This window comes from Pleurodeles waltl, chromosome 6 (genome assembly GCF_031143425.1).
Source record: "Pleurodeles waltl isolate 20211129_DDA chromosome 6, aPleWal1.hap1.20221129, whole genome shotgun sequence".
Classification (NCBI taxonomy): Eukaryota; Metazoa; Chordata; class Amphibia; order Caudata; family Salamandridae; genus Pleurodeles; species Pleurodeles waltl.
Window position 1 is genome coordinate 21,479,504 of NC_090445.1, and position 15,196 is coordinate 21,494,699.

General features: G+C 47.3%; 1 protein-coding gene across 1 annotated transcript in view; it reads right to left on the minus strand.

The window, feature by feature from the left end:
• FIBCD1 (fibrinogen C domain containing 1) overlaps window positions 1-15,196 on the minus strand; it is a 498,989-nt gene that overhangs the window by 132,846 nt on the left and 350,947 nt on the right. The window contains exon 6 of the mRNA XM_069237071.1: window positions 5,174-5,270. Within this exon, the coding sequence (XP_069093172.1) occupies window positions 5,174-5,270 (97 nt within the window). The remainder of the gene's footprint in view (window positions 1-5,173; window positions 5,271-15,196) is intronic.

Consider the following 15,196-nt stretch of genomic DNA (forward strand, 5'->3'; position numbering starts at 1 on the left):
TGGAGAGGACGTTGGTGGAGGGGTGGGAGGACACATGGGCAGATGGAAGGGTGAGGGGACTTTGGGGGAGGGGTGGGAGGGCACGTGGGCAGATGGAAGGGTGGAGAGGACTTTGGGGGAGGGGTGGGAGGGCACATGGGGAGATGGAAGGGTGGAGAGGACTTTGGGGGAGGGGTGGGAGGGCACATGGGGAGATGGAAGGGTGGAGAGGACTTTAAAGGAGGGGTGGGAGGACACATGGGTAGATGGGAGGGTGAGAGGAGTTTGGGGGAGGGGTGGGAGGGCACATGGGCAGATGGAAGGGTGAAGAGGACTTTGGTGGAGGGGTGGGAGGCCACATGGGCAGATGTAAGGGTGGAGAGGACTTTGGGGGCGGGAGGACACATGGGCAGATGGAAGGGTGAGAGGACTTTGGGGGAGGGGTGGGAGGGCACATGGGCAGATGGAAGGGTGAGAGGACTTTGGTGGAGGGGTGGGAGGACACATGGGCAGATGGAAGGGTGAGAGGACTTTGTGTGAGGGATGGTAGGACACATTGGTAGATGGAAGGGTGAGAGGACTTTGGGTGAGGGGTGGAAGGACACATGGGCAGATGGAAGGGTGAGAGGACTTTGGTGGAGGGGTGGGAGGGCACATGGGCAGATGGGAGTGTGAGAGGACGGGTGGGAGGGCACATGGGCAGATGGAAGGGTGAGAGGACTTTGGTGGAGGGGTGGGAGGGTACATGGGCAGATGGAAGGGTGAGAGGACTTTGGAGGAGGGGTGGGAGGTCACATGGGCAGACAGAAGGGTGAAGAGTACTTTGGTGGAGGGGTGGTAGTGCACATGGACAAATGGAAGGGTGAGAGTACTTTGGTGGAGGGGTGGGAGGGCACATGGGCAGATGGAAGGGTGAGAGTACTTTGGTGGAGGGGTGGGGGGACACATGGGCAGATGGAAGGGTGAGAGGACTTTGGGGGAGGGGTGGGAGGGCACATGGGCAGATTGAAGGGCGAAGAGGACATTGGGGGAGGGGTGGGAGGGCACATGGGTAGATGGAAGGGTGGAGAGGACTCTTCCAGGGAGGGGTGGGAGGACACATGGGTAGATGGAAGGGTGGAGAAGGCTTTGGTGGAGGGTTGGGAGGGCACATGGGTAGATGGAAGGGTGAGAGGACTTTGGTGGAGGGGTGGGAGGGCACATGGGCAGATGGAAGGGTGAGAGTACTTTGGTGGAGGGGTGGGAGGACACATGGGCAGATGGAAGGGTGAGAGGACTTTGGGGGAGGGGTGGTGGGAGGGCACATGGGTAGATGAAAGGGCGAAGAGGACATTGGGGGAGGGGTGGGAGGGCACATGGGTAGATGGAAGGGTGGAGAGGACTCTTCCAGGGAGTGGTGGGAGGACACATGGGTAGATGGAAGGGTGGAGAGGACTTTGGGGGAGGGGTGAGAGGGCACATGGGTAAATTGAAGGATGCGAGGACTTTGGTGGAGGGGTGGGAGGACAGACGGGAAGATGGAAGGGTGGAAAGGACTTTGGTGGAGGGGTGGGAGGCCACATGGGTAGATGGAAGGGTGAGGGGACTTTGGTGGATGGGTGGGAGGGCATATGGGCAGACAGAAGGGTGAATAGTACTTTGGTGGAGGGGTGGGAGGGCACATGGGTAAATGGAAGGGTGAGGGGACTTTGGTGGAGGGGTGGGAGGGCACATGGGCAGATGGAAGGGTGAGGGGACTTTGGTGGATGGGTGGGAGGACATATGGGCAGACAGAAGGGTGAAGAGTACTTTGGTGGAGGGGTGGGAGGGCACACGGGCTGATGGAGGGTGAAGAGTACTTTGGTGGATGGGTGGGAGGGCATATGGGCAGACAGAAGGGTAAAGAGTACTTTGATGGAGGGGTGGGAGGGCACACGGGCTGATGGAGGATGAAGAGTACTTTGGTGGAGGGGTGGGAGGGCACATGGGTAGTTGGAAGGGTGAGGGGACTTTGGTGGATGGGTGGGAGGGCATATGGGCAGACAGAAGGGTAAAGAGTACTTTGATGGAGGGGTGGGAGGGCACACGGGCTGATGGAGGGTGAAGAGTACTTTGGGGGAGGGGTGGAAGTGCACCTGGGCAAATGGAAGGGTGAGAGGACTTTGGTGGAGGGGTGGGAGGACACATGGGTAGATGGAAGGGTGGAGTGGACTTTAGTGGTGGGGTGGGAGGGCACATGGGTAGATGGAAGGGTGAGGGGACTTTGGTGGATGGGTGGGAGGGCACATGGGCAGGTGGAAGGGCGAAGAGGACATTGGGTGAGGGGTGGGAGGGCACATGGGTAGATGGAAGGGTGGGAGGACACATGGGCAGACAGAAGGGTAAAGAGTACTTTGATGGAGGGGTGGGAGGGCACACGGGCTGATGGAGGATGAAGAGTACTTTGATGGAGGGGCGGGAGGGCACATGGGTAGATGGAAGGGTGAGGGGACTTTGGTGGATGGGTGGGAGGGCATATGGGCAGACAGAAGGGTAAAGAGTACTTTGGTGGATGGGTGGGAGGTCATATGGGCAGACAGAAGGGTGAAGAGTACTTTGATGGAGGGGTGGGAGGGCACACGGGCTGATGGAGGATGAAGAGTACTTTGATGGAGGGGCGGGAGGGCACATGGGTAGATGGAAGGGTGAGGGGACTTTGGTGGATGGGTGGGAGGGCATATGGGCAGACAGAAGGGTAAAGAGTACTTTGATGGAGGGGTGGGAGGGCACACGGGCTGATGGAGGGTGAAGAGTACTTTGATGGAGGGGTGGGAGGGCACACGGGCTGATGGAGGATGAAGAGTACTTTGATGGAGGGGCGGGAGGGCACATGGGTAGATGGAAGGGTGAGGGGACTTTGGTGGATGGGTGGGAGGGCACACGGGCTGATGGAGGGTGAAGAGTACTTTGATGGAGGGGCGGGAGGGCACATGGGTAGATGGAAGGGTGAGGGGACTTTGGTGGATGGGTGGGAGGGCACACGGGCTGATGGAGGATGAAGAGTACTTTGATGGAGGGGCGGGAGGGCACATGGGTAGATGGAAGGGTGAGGGGACTTTGATGGAGGGGTGGGAGGGCACACGGGCTGATGGAGGGTGAAGAGTACTTTGATGGAGGGGTGGGAGGGCACACGGGCTGATGGAGGGTGAAGAGTACTTTGGTGGAGGGGTGGGAGGGCACACGGGCTGATGGAGGGTGAAGAGTACTTTGGTGGATGGGTGGGAGGTCACATGGGCAGACAGAAGGGTGAAGAGTACTTTGATGGAGGGGTGGGAGGGCACACGGGCTGACGGAGGGTGAAGAGTACTTTGATGGAGGGGTGGGAGGGCACACGAGCAGATGGACGGGTGAAGGGGACTCTTCCAGGGAGGGACGCGCCACAGCATGGCTCCAGTGGCCCTCAGGCCTGGGTTTGCGGTGGTCCCTCCAGCAGCCTGAGGTCTGATCAGGCCCCCCACACTCTGATTGACAAATGCTAATCGAAGGCCGGGCTCGGCCTCGCGCGCTCCTGCGCCTCCGCCGATAGATTCCAATTAAGATGCGCGCGCCTGAGCATCGACTCATTAACTCGGCCTCGCGCAGGCTGGGCTGGGCGCCCAGAAGAGAGCGTGAGAGGGGTCGGAGGGGGAGTTGTTCTGAACCCAAATATTCAACACAGGAGAGAAATAACTGGGGGCCAAGAGGAAAGGGGAGAGGGGGGAGGGAGGAGAGAGAGAATGTAGGGGGGAGAGAGCGAATGCGAGAGACCACAGGAGTAACCAGAGAGAGAGACAGGCAGGAGACATCAGGGGAGATAACCCAGGAAACAGAGAGAGAGGGGCTGAGACAGTCAGGCAAGGGGCAGCAGACAACAGCAGAGAGGGACAGACTAACTTTAGGGAGGGGTAGATCCATCAAGGGTCAGGATTCATGGGATGGGCACCAATGGGCGATGAAGGAGGGAAGTGTGAGGGAAACAGATGAGACATACAGACAGACCTGGACACAGGGTACTGTGGGTGAGACACCACTGAGTAGGGGGCACAAGGGAGGGAAATGAACTGAGAGCGGCCTGTACCCCCTGCATAAAGAGGCCTTGTCAGGAAAGTGACTCAGGAAGGCCACAAGGACAGATGAGAGAGGCATACAGACTAACATGGTGTCAGCACCTCTGAAGCTGAGGCAAACAGACTGAAATGGAATCAGCACCTCTCAAGGTGAGACAGACAGACAGACTGAAATGGAATCATCAGCTCTGAAGCTGAGAGAGAGACTGAAATGGAATCAGCACCTCTCAAGGTGAGACAGACAGACAGAAATTGAATCAGCACCTCTCAAGGTGAGACAGACAGACTGAAATGGAATCAGCACCTCTCAAGGTGAGACAGACAGACAGACAGACTGAAACTGAATCAGCACCTCTCAAGGTGAGACAGACAGACTGAAATGGAATCAGCACCTCTCAAGGTGAGACAGACTGAAATTGAATCAGCACCTCTCAAGGTGAGACAGACTGAAATTGAATCAGAACCTCTCAAGGTGAGACAGACAGACTGAAATTGAATCAGCAGCTCTGAAGCTGAGACAGACAGACTGAAATCAGGACAGGAGCTGTGCACAGGCTCGGACTTGGACACAAAATAGACTTCGGCACCAAATTAAAAGTGGCCCACATTAGCAAATCAGATATTTAAAAAAGTGGCCCGCATTTGCAAATCAGGGTAATTTTGAGCTTGTAAAGACCCACTGTGTAAGTGTTTTGCAAAGTATGGAAGGCAACACGGATTTGAGGTTGCTGCAGGCAATGTTTGTTTTAATGTCAGAGAAATAAACAGTGAAAACCAGCCCAGCAGACCACAAAACAGGCATAGAAACAGCCCAAAAACAGACTCATACACTGACCTATCAGACTAGTCCTTCGGGCATTGCAGATTGCCTTGGAGGCCAGACTGACTATGGCTGTGGTGGAGAAAAATCAGAAAGGAAACAGAAACTGCTGAGGGAGGAAGACAGGGAATTGGAGCTATGGAGGAGAGACTGAACAAATGGGAACAGGAGCTGTGGTGGTATGACTGATCAACAGGCAGGAGATGTGGTGGTCCGACTGACCGACAGACAAGAGCTGTGGATAGAACAGGACCTGGGAATGGGAGACTGATCTTTGCCATAGACACCAAGGCACCTCGGCTGTACTCACCCAACCACTGCTCCCCTGTCAGCTTCCCAAATCCATCCCGGTACGCATCCCATCCTCGGAAGAAGTTCACTGAGCCATCCTCTCTCCGCTGGATCACCTGCAAAAGAAAGACCAGGGGTTAGGGCTGTCGGGTGGGTGGTACAGGTGTTAGGGGGTAAGCTCAGAGAATCACCTTGAGTTAGGGGTCCCGGTGCAGGTGGTACTGCTGGTAGGAGAGGCCTGTATGTTCAGATGCTCACAGAGAAATATCTGCCCTAGGAGGCCTCAGGATGGGTGGTTTGTGAGATGGAAATGATAACTGGGGCCTATTAACAAACTGCATATTGTAGTATGTTTGTTCGTACTATAATGGTATACTACTAAACGTAACACAAAATGCTTTTCCGAAACCTAAAAGTGTAATTCTCCACACTCCACTGCTCCTATCTGTTGTATGGGGAGATTCACACATATGTCAGTTTACAACTTAGTAGTAAATGTGGGAGGGACCAGGGGAAGTAGCTGGAAAAAGGGTCATACTTACTGGTCCGGGTCTAGAGAGGGACATGCACCTACCCACAAAATCGTAAGCCCATTGCTATTCACAAACTGTACTTCTAAATTTACTGCAACCAAAAAGGGACCCAAAACAGTAGTAAATGTACTCCAGCTCAGGGCAGGAGTGAGTCCAGCACCACACATGGCCAACCCTGGCACCAAACTCTCTCCCATATATAGAAAACAATGGATGTAGGGACTTAAACTCAATACAAGAGATTACATAACATTACACAATTTAAAATAGTTAAACATGTTAGAAATATCTAAAAATGAAATATATTTATTACCTAATTGTAAATATTTAAAAAGCATTTTGAATATATAAATTAATGTAATATGTTTTAATAAAATATAATTACATTATTTCTAATTGCTTTTGAACACCTCTTTTAATAATTATTAGTGCATAATAAAATAACATATTTTTTTTAACATTAGGTGGGGATTGTATTTTTTAATTTATACTTCAGGAAAAATGTGTCATTTAATTTAATATATTTCAATTAATTAAAGATTTAATTTAAAATAAGTTAATAGTGCTGTAGCATGTTTATTTTTTCTATATTTAAAATACATATATAAATTAATTTACATTAATATTTAATCTAAAAAAAATTCAGCTACTTTTCCCTATACTTTGCCAAAAGGAGACCCCACAGTCAATGTGTGAGGATCTCCACGTAGAAAAGAGAGGACGGGTGAAAGTGGAGATTTACACTTGTAGGTCTTTGAACAGCATTTTGTAGTACTAAACTAGTACTACTGTAGTATTACTAAAGGTACTACCAAATGCATTTTTTGAACAGGCTTCACAGTTAATAACTAATAAAATTCAAATTATTGTTAGGAAGTTTCAATAAAATCTATTCCCCACCTAAAGTAATAGAAAATAGTTGTTTTATTATGCACTAATAATTATTAAAAGTGATGTATAGAATTATATTAAAAGTAATTTAGTAATACGCTAAAACAAAGTATTGTTACATTAATTTATATCGAACACATGCTCTATTGTTCAAACAGATATGTGGGTGTGAACAAATAAAACTCAAAACCAGTTTTATTTTCTGCTGTGCTGAGATTATGTTAGTACTTAGAAATAGCATTAAGGGGGTGGAATTGCCACAAACGTATACATCAATTATGTTGGAAATGTCCGTTTATTTACACATTCATTAAAAATTGTCACAGTCATTTTATTTGCCTTTGTTGCAGTTACAATTCATTTTGCCTGCACTAGAATAGGGTTTAATTTGAGCTGGTGTTTTCCGGTGCTCGGCATCAGCATTTAATTGCCAACGCTGGCACTTTACAGTTGCCACATGAAGGCGCTGTTTTTTTGTAACTTAAAGATGTGCAGAACAACAGTTGTTTACTAATGCAATATACATTGTAAACAACTAATACCTGACACCCAAGCCATTCTTATAGTTTTGGGGGCCTCAAACAGTATGAATTGTCACACTTGTAGCAGTGTGATGTTAGGAGTTGTGTAGTTACTGCCATTGGCAGCGCTGACAGTGACAATATGTCGTGCAAGCTGCGGTGGCCTCCTGACGAGGGCCAGGGTGATTATATTACTTTCAAATTAAGCACTGGCTAAGCTCAAGGCTACACATTGCTTTTGAATCCCTGGAGCAATTGCATCATCCTCTGATGCCTCAATGAAGGAGCGCCCGTTTTCACCTCACCCTTGTCCTCAGAACTTTGGGCACCCGTTGGTGTGGGACGAGTCTGTGATGGGAGGTTTTGCAGGTAAAGTGGCTTCCACATTGTATGACCCTCCCGCTCCCCCACAGTCCACGGTTACAGAGATATGGTGTCGGTACCTCAAAATTTCTTTGTGGAGCAGGGGTCCCCGTGTACGGGCTGCAGGACCACTGTTAACCTCACAGTGGTTGTGGACTCTCGAAACCCTACACTAACATTGCCTCATTCAACTACTGTGTCTCGTGGCCACAAGGATGGATCTCACAGGAACCTGAGCAGGGCCGGCACATTTATTTGTCAGCTTTCGTGGATCCAAAGCTGGACTTTTAGACCCAGTTTTTGTGAGTTTCATGGTAGAGCATTTTCATTGATGTAAAATAGCAGGAGCATAGGGGCAGATTTAAGAGCCCCTCGGGCCTCCTTACGCCGCATTAACGTAATCCCTTTTTTACGCTAATGTTGCCCAAGGAGACCAAAACCTCTGCACCAAATTTACAAAGTGGCGCAATGCATGCATTTGGCTGTTTTGCTATTTCTTCCCTCTTTCTTGAAGAATCAAAAACATCTTTAGTTGACAGAGACCTGCGCGCCCCCTCCTGTTATAGTGTCCCCAACTGTCGTCTCGCCCAAATCCCCTGTTCACATATTATGGTTTTATTTATAATTGTTAAATCTTTTACACCTTTCTGAAAACTTCTTGAACTTAAAGATAAACATTATAAATGGCAAAGTAACAATGGCCATTTTTGTGAAACCAGCTGAAAAGAATATTAGAACATTGGAATGCTGGGGGCTCCATTGAAAACAATGGAGTGCTGCGGGCTTTTACTGGCCGGTAAAAGCCCGCAGCGCCAACATTCCAATGTTCGCTTTGTTCACAGCAACAGCTGTGAACAAAGCCTCACGGAGCCCGAGAGGATTTTAATCCCCTCGGACTCCGTGAGCAATTTGTTTTATTTAATAGAACATTCTGCCCTGAGTGGCAGAATGTTCTAATAGCCTTAGAACCCGCCGTAGCGGGCTGTACTGGCTATTAAAGGCCCTTTCCCTTGTTAAATGCCATCGCCTTTGGCTCGGGCATTTAACGCGGGAGCGGGCCTTTAATAGCCGGTAGAGCCCGCTACGGCGGGTTCTAAGGCTATATTAGAACATTGGAATGTTGGGTGCTCCATTGGAGACAATGGAGTGCTCCGGGCTTTTACTGGCCGGTAAAAGCCCGGAGCCTGAGCGGAGGTTAATCCCCTCTGGCTCCGTGAAGACTTTGTTTTATTTATGAGAAGATTCTGCCCTCTAGTGGCAGAATGTTCTAATGGCCTTAGAACCCGCTGTAGCAGGCCCTACAGGTCATTAAAGGCCCTCTTCCTTGTTAAAGGCCCGAGCCGAAGTAAAGGTACTATACAGACCAAATACTACAAGAAGCAAGACAAAATGTTCATGCTGTGAACAGGGAGAAGGTATTGAGTGAATCAAGTAAAAAAGAAGAATATTAAGTAAGAATGATACTACCTTACTCGAGGCAGAGCAATAAAAATGTAAAAAGTATGCTTAAAAAGGGTAACATTCTTGAAAACGACTCAAGCCTACTAGAACTTAACAATAAAGAACCATTGTTTGTATATTCTAAAAAAAACACATTTGAGAGAAATACTGATAAGAGCAGAAATTTAGAAATTGAAACATCAAATATTTAACTAAGAAAACATATGGACCATTTCCATGTCTAAGCTATGCAGACTGTAATAGTATCACATAAGGAGATATTATACACCTGACAAGTGGAAAAAACAAAACCTGCGTATGAAAGAATGTGATCTATCTGTCAAAGTGTCTATGTAGAAAAGCATGTGTGGGTAAAACCATGAGCACAATAAAAACAGGGATTTCAGAACATAAATTTGACACACAAACATGTAATAAAAAATCACCAGTGGCTAAATATTGAATAAAAAAAGACACACTATCAGCCAATTGAGATAGCCGATATGTGAGGTATTACGGCAATTAACGAGAGGCTGTAATATATAGGAAATAATTCTAAAAGATGAACTATGGTGGATAAAGTATTTGGGGACAAAATACCCCAAAAGAATGAATAAAGAATGCCTATTTAATTGTTACTTATGAGCAACAAGATGAGATTAACTGAATTGAATAGACTGTTTATATATATATACTACATGCACACACATTCATTAAGAAAATGAGGAAATCTTTCTGAATTATGGTTAAGAATCAACATGTAGAATGTCTATATGTTATTACCTATGTGAACTCCCATTACTGAAGAAAAATACAAAAGAATAATTGAAAGATTCCAAAATGTCTCAAAATTTAATGAAGGGACTGAGATAAAGTATGTTTTCAAATATAAGTGGACTAGAACATGAATAATATTCTATTTGCATGTAGGGTAACATTGACATGACCTATTAGGTAAACACTGGAGTTGTATTTAATATACGTGGACTATAACACAAATGGAAAATATATTGATCAATCATTGTAATGCAACACACTTGAACTACAATAGAAATAGAAGACATACTTAGTGACAAATTGGAGTACACATCAGAGAAAGTTACTGTATTAGAATAATGATCTGAAATATGTATTTGAAATCAATAGATTGATAAATATTAGGAAATTGAATGATTTTAAATTCATACAATCAGTTGTGTCTGGTGACCACAGCGCGACACCCTTTTACAAGCGTTATTCAGTGGCCATCTTGGCCACAGAGAGTTAGTGGCGTGAGGCACATTTACAGACAACCGGCGGGTGGTAGATGATGGAAAACAATAAGGAGAGATGTACAAATGTTTTAAGCCTGCGGGAAATGAAGATTTGAACCATGAAATGCAATGGATAAGAGTTTGCATACTCTAATGGTTCTGTATTATTAGAATTTTGATGGTGTCAGGATTTACAGAGTTAGACTGACCAGGAGCTATACCTGTTAGAAACCAATGGGCCATTAAATAGGAGACCAGGAGACTCCAAGAAAATGATGTGTTTGATTTGTGTCGGGTGACCGGGTGCGACACACTATTATGCGGGTTGAGCAGCAGCCATCTTGCAGACAGAGAGCACGAGGAGAGGTATCTATTGATTGATGCAGACAGCCATCATGAAGGTATTTATTGGGTCAAAAATTGAGGGGAAAAGATGAAATGACAATGCTAGTATTTGAGAGATGAGTTGTAATGTGAGGCATATTTTTGGGCATCCTGGTGTTTCCAAATGATTGGACTCCCCTGAAGATGAGGCTAGTACCCCAACACCCTTCAGGAGAGGAAAAGTTTACATTGACCAGAAATTGCAGATCTGAATAATGTTTTTTTATTGGAACAAAACAAAATTGATAAAAGTGATAGGATAACCAATATGATATAATTAAAATGAATTTACAGGGGAGTAATAAACATGTAATTGTGAAAAATGTGACTTCCAGATGAGAGAGTTCTTTAGTGTTCATACTCTCCACCACTATGGAGAGATTAGTGACTCCCTCATACTATTCATCAGCATAAAGAGAGTACTGGAAGCCTTTCTACTCTTATTCACCAAAAAAAGAATACTGAACACCTTCATACTCATCCTTCGCCAGGGAAACAATAGTGGAAGCTTCCAGACTCTTCCCGACCAGGGAGAGAGTACTTGAAGCATTTGTATTCTTCCCTAACAAGGAGAGAGTACTGGAAGCCTCCATACCCTTCCCTAACAGGGAGAGATTACTCGGGGCCTTCATACTCTTCCCTAACAAAAAAAGAGTACTGGAAGCCTCCAGACTCTTCCCTAAGAAGGAGAGAGTACTGGGAGCCTTCATTCTCAAGTACTGGAAGGCTTCATGCTCTTCCCTAACAAGGAAAACATACTGGAAGCCTTCATACTCTTCTCCACCAGGGAGAATACTCAATGCCTTCATACTCTTCCCTAACAAGGAGAGAGTCCTGGAAGCCTTCATACTCTTCTGTAACATGGAGAGAGTACTGAAAGCCTTCATACCCTCCCATAACATGGAGAGAGTACTGGAAGCCTTCAAACCCTTTCCTAACAATGAGAGTGTACTAGAAGCCTTCATACCCATCCCTAATAAGGAGAGAGTACTGGAAGCCTTCATACCCATCCCTAGCATGGAGAGAGTACTGGAAGCCTTCACCGCATCCCTAACAAGGAGAGAGTACTGGAAGCCTTCATACCCATCCCTAATAAGGAGAGAGTACTGGAAGCCTTCATACCCATCCCTAGCATGGGGAGAGTACTGGAAGCCTTCACCGCATCCCTAACAAGGAGAGAGTACTGGAAGCCTTCATACCCATCCCTAATAAGGAGAGAGTACTGGAAGCCTTCATACCCATCCCTAGCATGGGGAGAGTACTGAAAACCTTCACCACATCCCTAACAAGGAGAGAGTACTGGAAGCCTTCATACCCATCACTAATATGGTGAGCGTACTGGAAGCCTTCATACCCATCCATAGCATGGAGAGAGTACTGGAAGCCTTCATACCCATCCCTAGCATGGAGAGAGTACTAGAAGCCTTCATGACCTTCCCTAACAAGGAGAGAGTACTGGAAGCCTTCATACCCATCCCTAACAAGGAGAGAGAACTGGAAGCCTTCATACCCATCCCTAGCATGGAGAGAGTACTGAAGCCTTCATACCCATCCCTAGCATGGAGAGAGTACTAGAAGCCTTCATGCCCTTCGCTAACAAGGAGAGAGTACCGGAAGCCTTCATATTCTTTCCTAACAAGGTAAGAATACTGAAAGCCTTCATACCCATCCCTAACATGAAGAAAGTACCAGAATCCTTCATACCCTTCCCTAACAAGGAGAGAGTACTGGAAGCCTTCATGCCCATCCCTGAAAAAAGGAGAGAGTACCGGAAGCCTTCATACTCTTTCCTAACAAGGAGAGAGTACCGGAAGCCTTCATACCCATCCCTAACATAGAGAGAGTACTGGAAGCCTTCATACCCTTCCCTAGAAAGGAGAGAGTACTGGAAGCCTTCATACCCTTCCCTAGAAAGGAGAGAGTACTGGAAGCCTTCATACCCATCCCTAACAAGGAGAGAATACTGGAAGCCTTCATACCCATCCCTAGCATGGAGAGAGTACTGGAAGCCTTCATACCCATCCCTAGCATGAAGAGAGTACCAGAAGCCTTCATACTCTCTCCTAACAAGGTGAGAATACTGGAAGCCTTAATACCCATGCTTAACATGGAGAGAGTACCGGAGGCCTTCATACCCATCCCTAACGTGGAGAGAGTATCGGAAGCCTTCATACCCATCCCTAACATGGAGAGAGTACCGGAAGCTTTCATACCCACCCCTAACAAGGAGAGAGTACTGGAAGCCTTCATACCCATCCCTAACATGGAGAGAGTACTGGAAGCCTTCATACCCATCCCTAACATGGAGAGAGTACTGGAAGCCTTCATACCCATCCCTAACATGGAGAGAGTACTGGACGCCTTCATACCCTTCCATAACATGGAGAGAGTATCGGAAGCCTTCATACCTATCCCTAACATGGAGAGAGTACTGGGAGCCTTCATACCCTTTCCTAACAAGGAGAGAGTACTGGAAGCCTTCATACCCATCCCTAACGAGGAGAGAGTACTGGAAGCCTTCATGCCCTTCCCCACCAAGGAGATTACTGGAAGCCTTCATGCCCTTCCCTAACAAGGAGAGAGTACCAGAAGCCTTCATACCCTTCCCCACCAGGGAGATTACTGGACGCCTTCATCAAAGGAGAGTACTAAGAGCCTTCATACCCATCCCTAACATGGAGAGAGTACCTGAAGCCTTCATGCCCTTCCTTAACAAGGAGAGAGTAATGGAAGCCTTCCTACCCTTCCCTAACAAGGAACGAGTACTGGAAGCCTTCATACTCTTCCCTAACAAAGAGAGAGTACTGGAAGCCTTCATGCCCTTCTCTAACAAGGAGAGAGTACTGGAAGCCTTCATACCCATCCCTAACATGGAGAGACTATTGGAAGCCTTCATACCCATCCCTAACATGGAGAGAGTACTGAAAGCCTTCATACCCATCCCTAACATGGAGAGAGTACTGGAAGCCTTCATACCCTTGCCTAACAAGGAGAGAGTACTGGACGCCTTCATACCCATCCCTAACAAGGAGAGAGTACTGGAAGCCTTCATACCCTTCCATAACATGGAGAGAGTACCGGAAGCCTTCATACCTATCCCTAACATGGAGAGAGTACTGGGAGCCTTCATACCCATCCCTAACAAGGAGAGAGTACGGGAAGCCTTCATACCCATCCCTAACAAGGAGAGAGTACTGGAAGCCTTCATACCCATCCCTAACATGGAGAGAGTACTGGAAGCCTTCATACCCATCCCTAACATTGAGAGAGTATAGGAAGCCTTCATGCCCTTCCCTAACAAGGAGGGAGTACCAGAAGCCTTCATACTCTTTCTTAACAAGGTGAGAATACTGGAAGCCTTCATACCCATCCCTAACATTGAGAGAGTACCGGAAGCCTTCATACCCATCCCTAACAAGGAGAGAGTACTGGAAGCCTTCATACCCATCCCTAACATGGAGAGAGTACCGGAAGCCTTCACATCCTTCCATAACAAGGAGAGAGTACCGGAAGCCTTCATACCCTTTCCTAACAAGGAGAGAGTACTGGAAGCCTTCATACCCATCCCTAACATGGAGAGAGTACTGGAAGCCTTTATACCATTCCCTAACATGGAGAGGGTACTGGAAGCCTTCATACCCATCCCTAAAGAGGAGAGAGTACCAGAAGCCTTCATACCCTTCCCCACCAGGGAGATTACTGGACGCCTTCATCAAGGAGAGAGTACTAAGAGCCTTCATACCCATCCCTAACATGGAGAGAGAACTAGAAGCCTTCATGCCCTTCCCTAACAAGGCGAGAGAACTAGAAGCCTTCATGCCCTTCCCTAACAAGGAGAGAGTAATGGAAGCCTTCATACTCTTGCCTAACAAGGAGAGAGTACTGGAAGCCTTCATACCCATCTCTAACAAGGAGAATGTACTGGAAGCCTTCATACTCTTCCCTAACAAGGAGAGAGTACTGGAAGCCTTCATGCCCTTCTCTAACAAGGAGAGAGTACTGGAAGCCTTCATAGCCATCCCTAACGAGGAGAGAGTACTGGAAGCCTTCATGCCCTTCCCCACCAAGGAGATTACTGGAAGCCTTCATGCCCTTCCCTAACAAGGAGAGAGTACCAGAAGCCTTCATACCCTTCCCCACCAGGGAGATTACTGGACGCCTTCATCAAGGAGAGAGTACTAAGAGCCTTCATACCCATCCCTAACATGGAGAGAGTACTAGAAGCCTTCATGCCCTTCCCTAACAAGGCCAGAGTACCTGAAGCCTTCATGCCCTTCCTTAACAAGGAGAGAGTAATGGAAGCCTTCATACCCTTGCCTAACAAGGAGAGAGTACTGGAAGCCCTCATACCCATCCCTAAGAAGGAGAATGTACTGGAAGCCTTCATACTCTTCCCTAACAAGGAGAGAGTACTGGAAGCCTTCATGCCCTTCTCTAACAAGGAGAGAGTACTAGAAGCCTTCATACCCTTCCCTAACAAGGAACGAGTACTGGAAGCCTTCATACTCTTCCCTAACAAAGAGAGAGTACTGGAAGCCTTCATGCCCTTCTCTAACAAGGAGAGAGTACTGGAAGCCTTCATACCCATCCCTAACATGGAGAGACTATTGGAAGCCTTCATACCCATCCCTAACATGGAGAGAGTACTGAAAGCCTT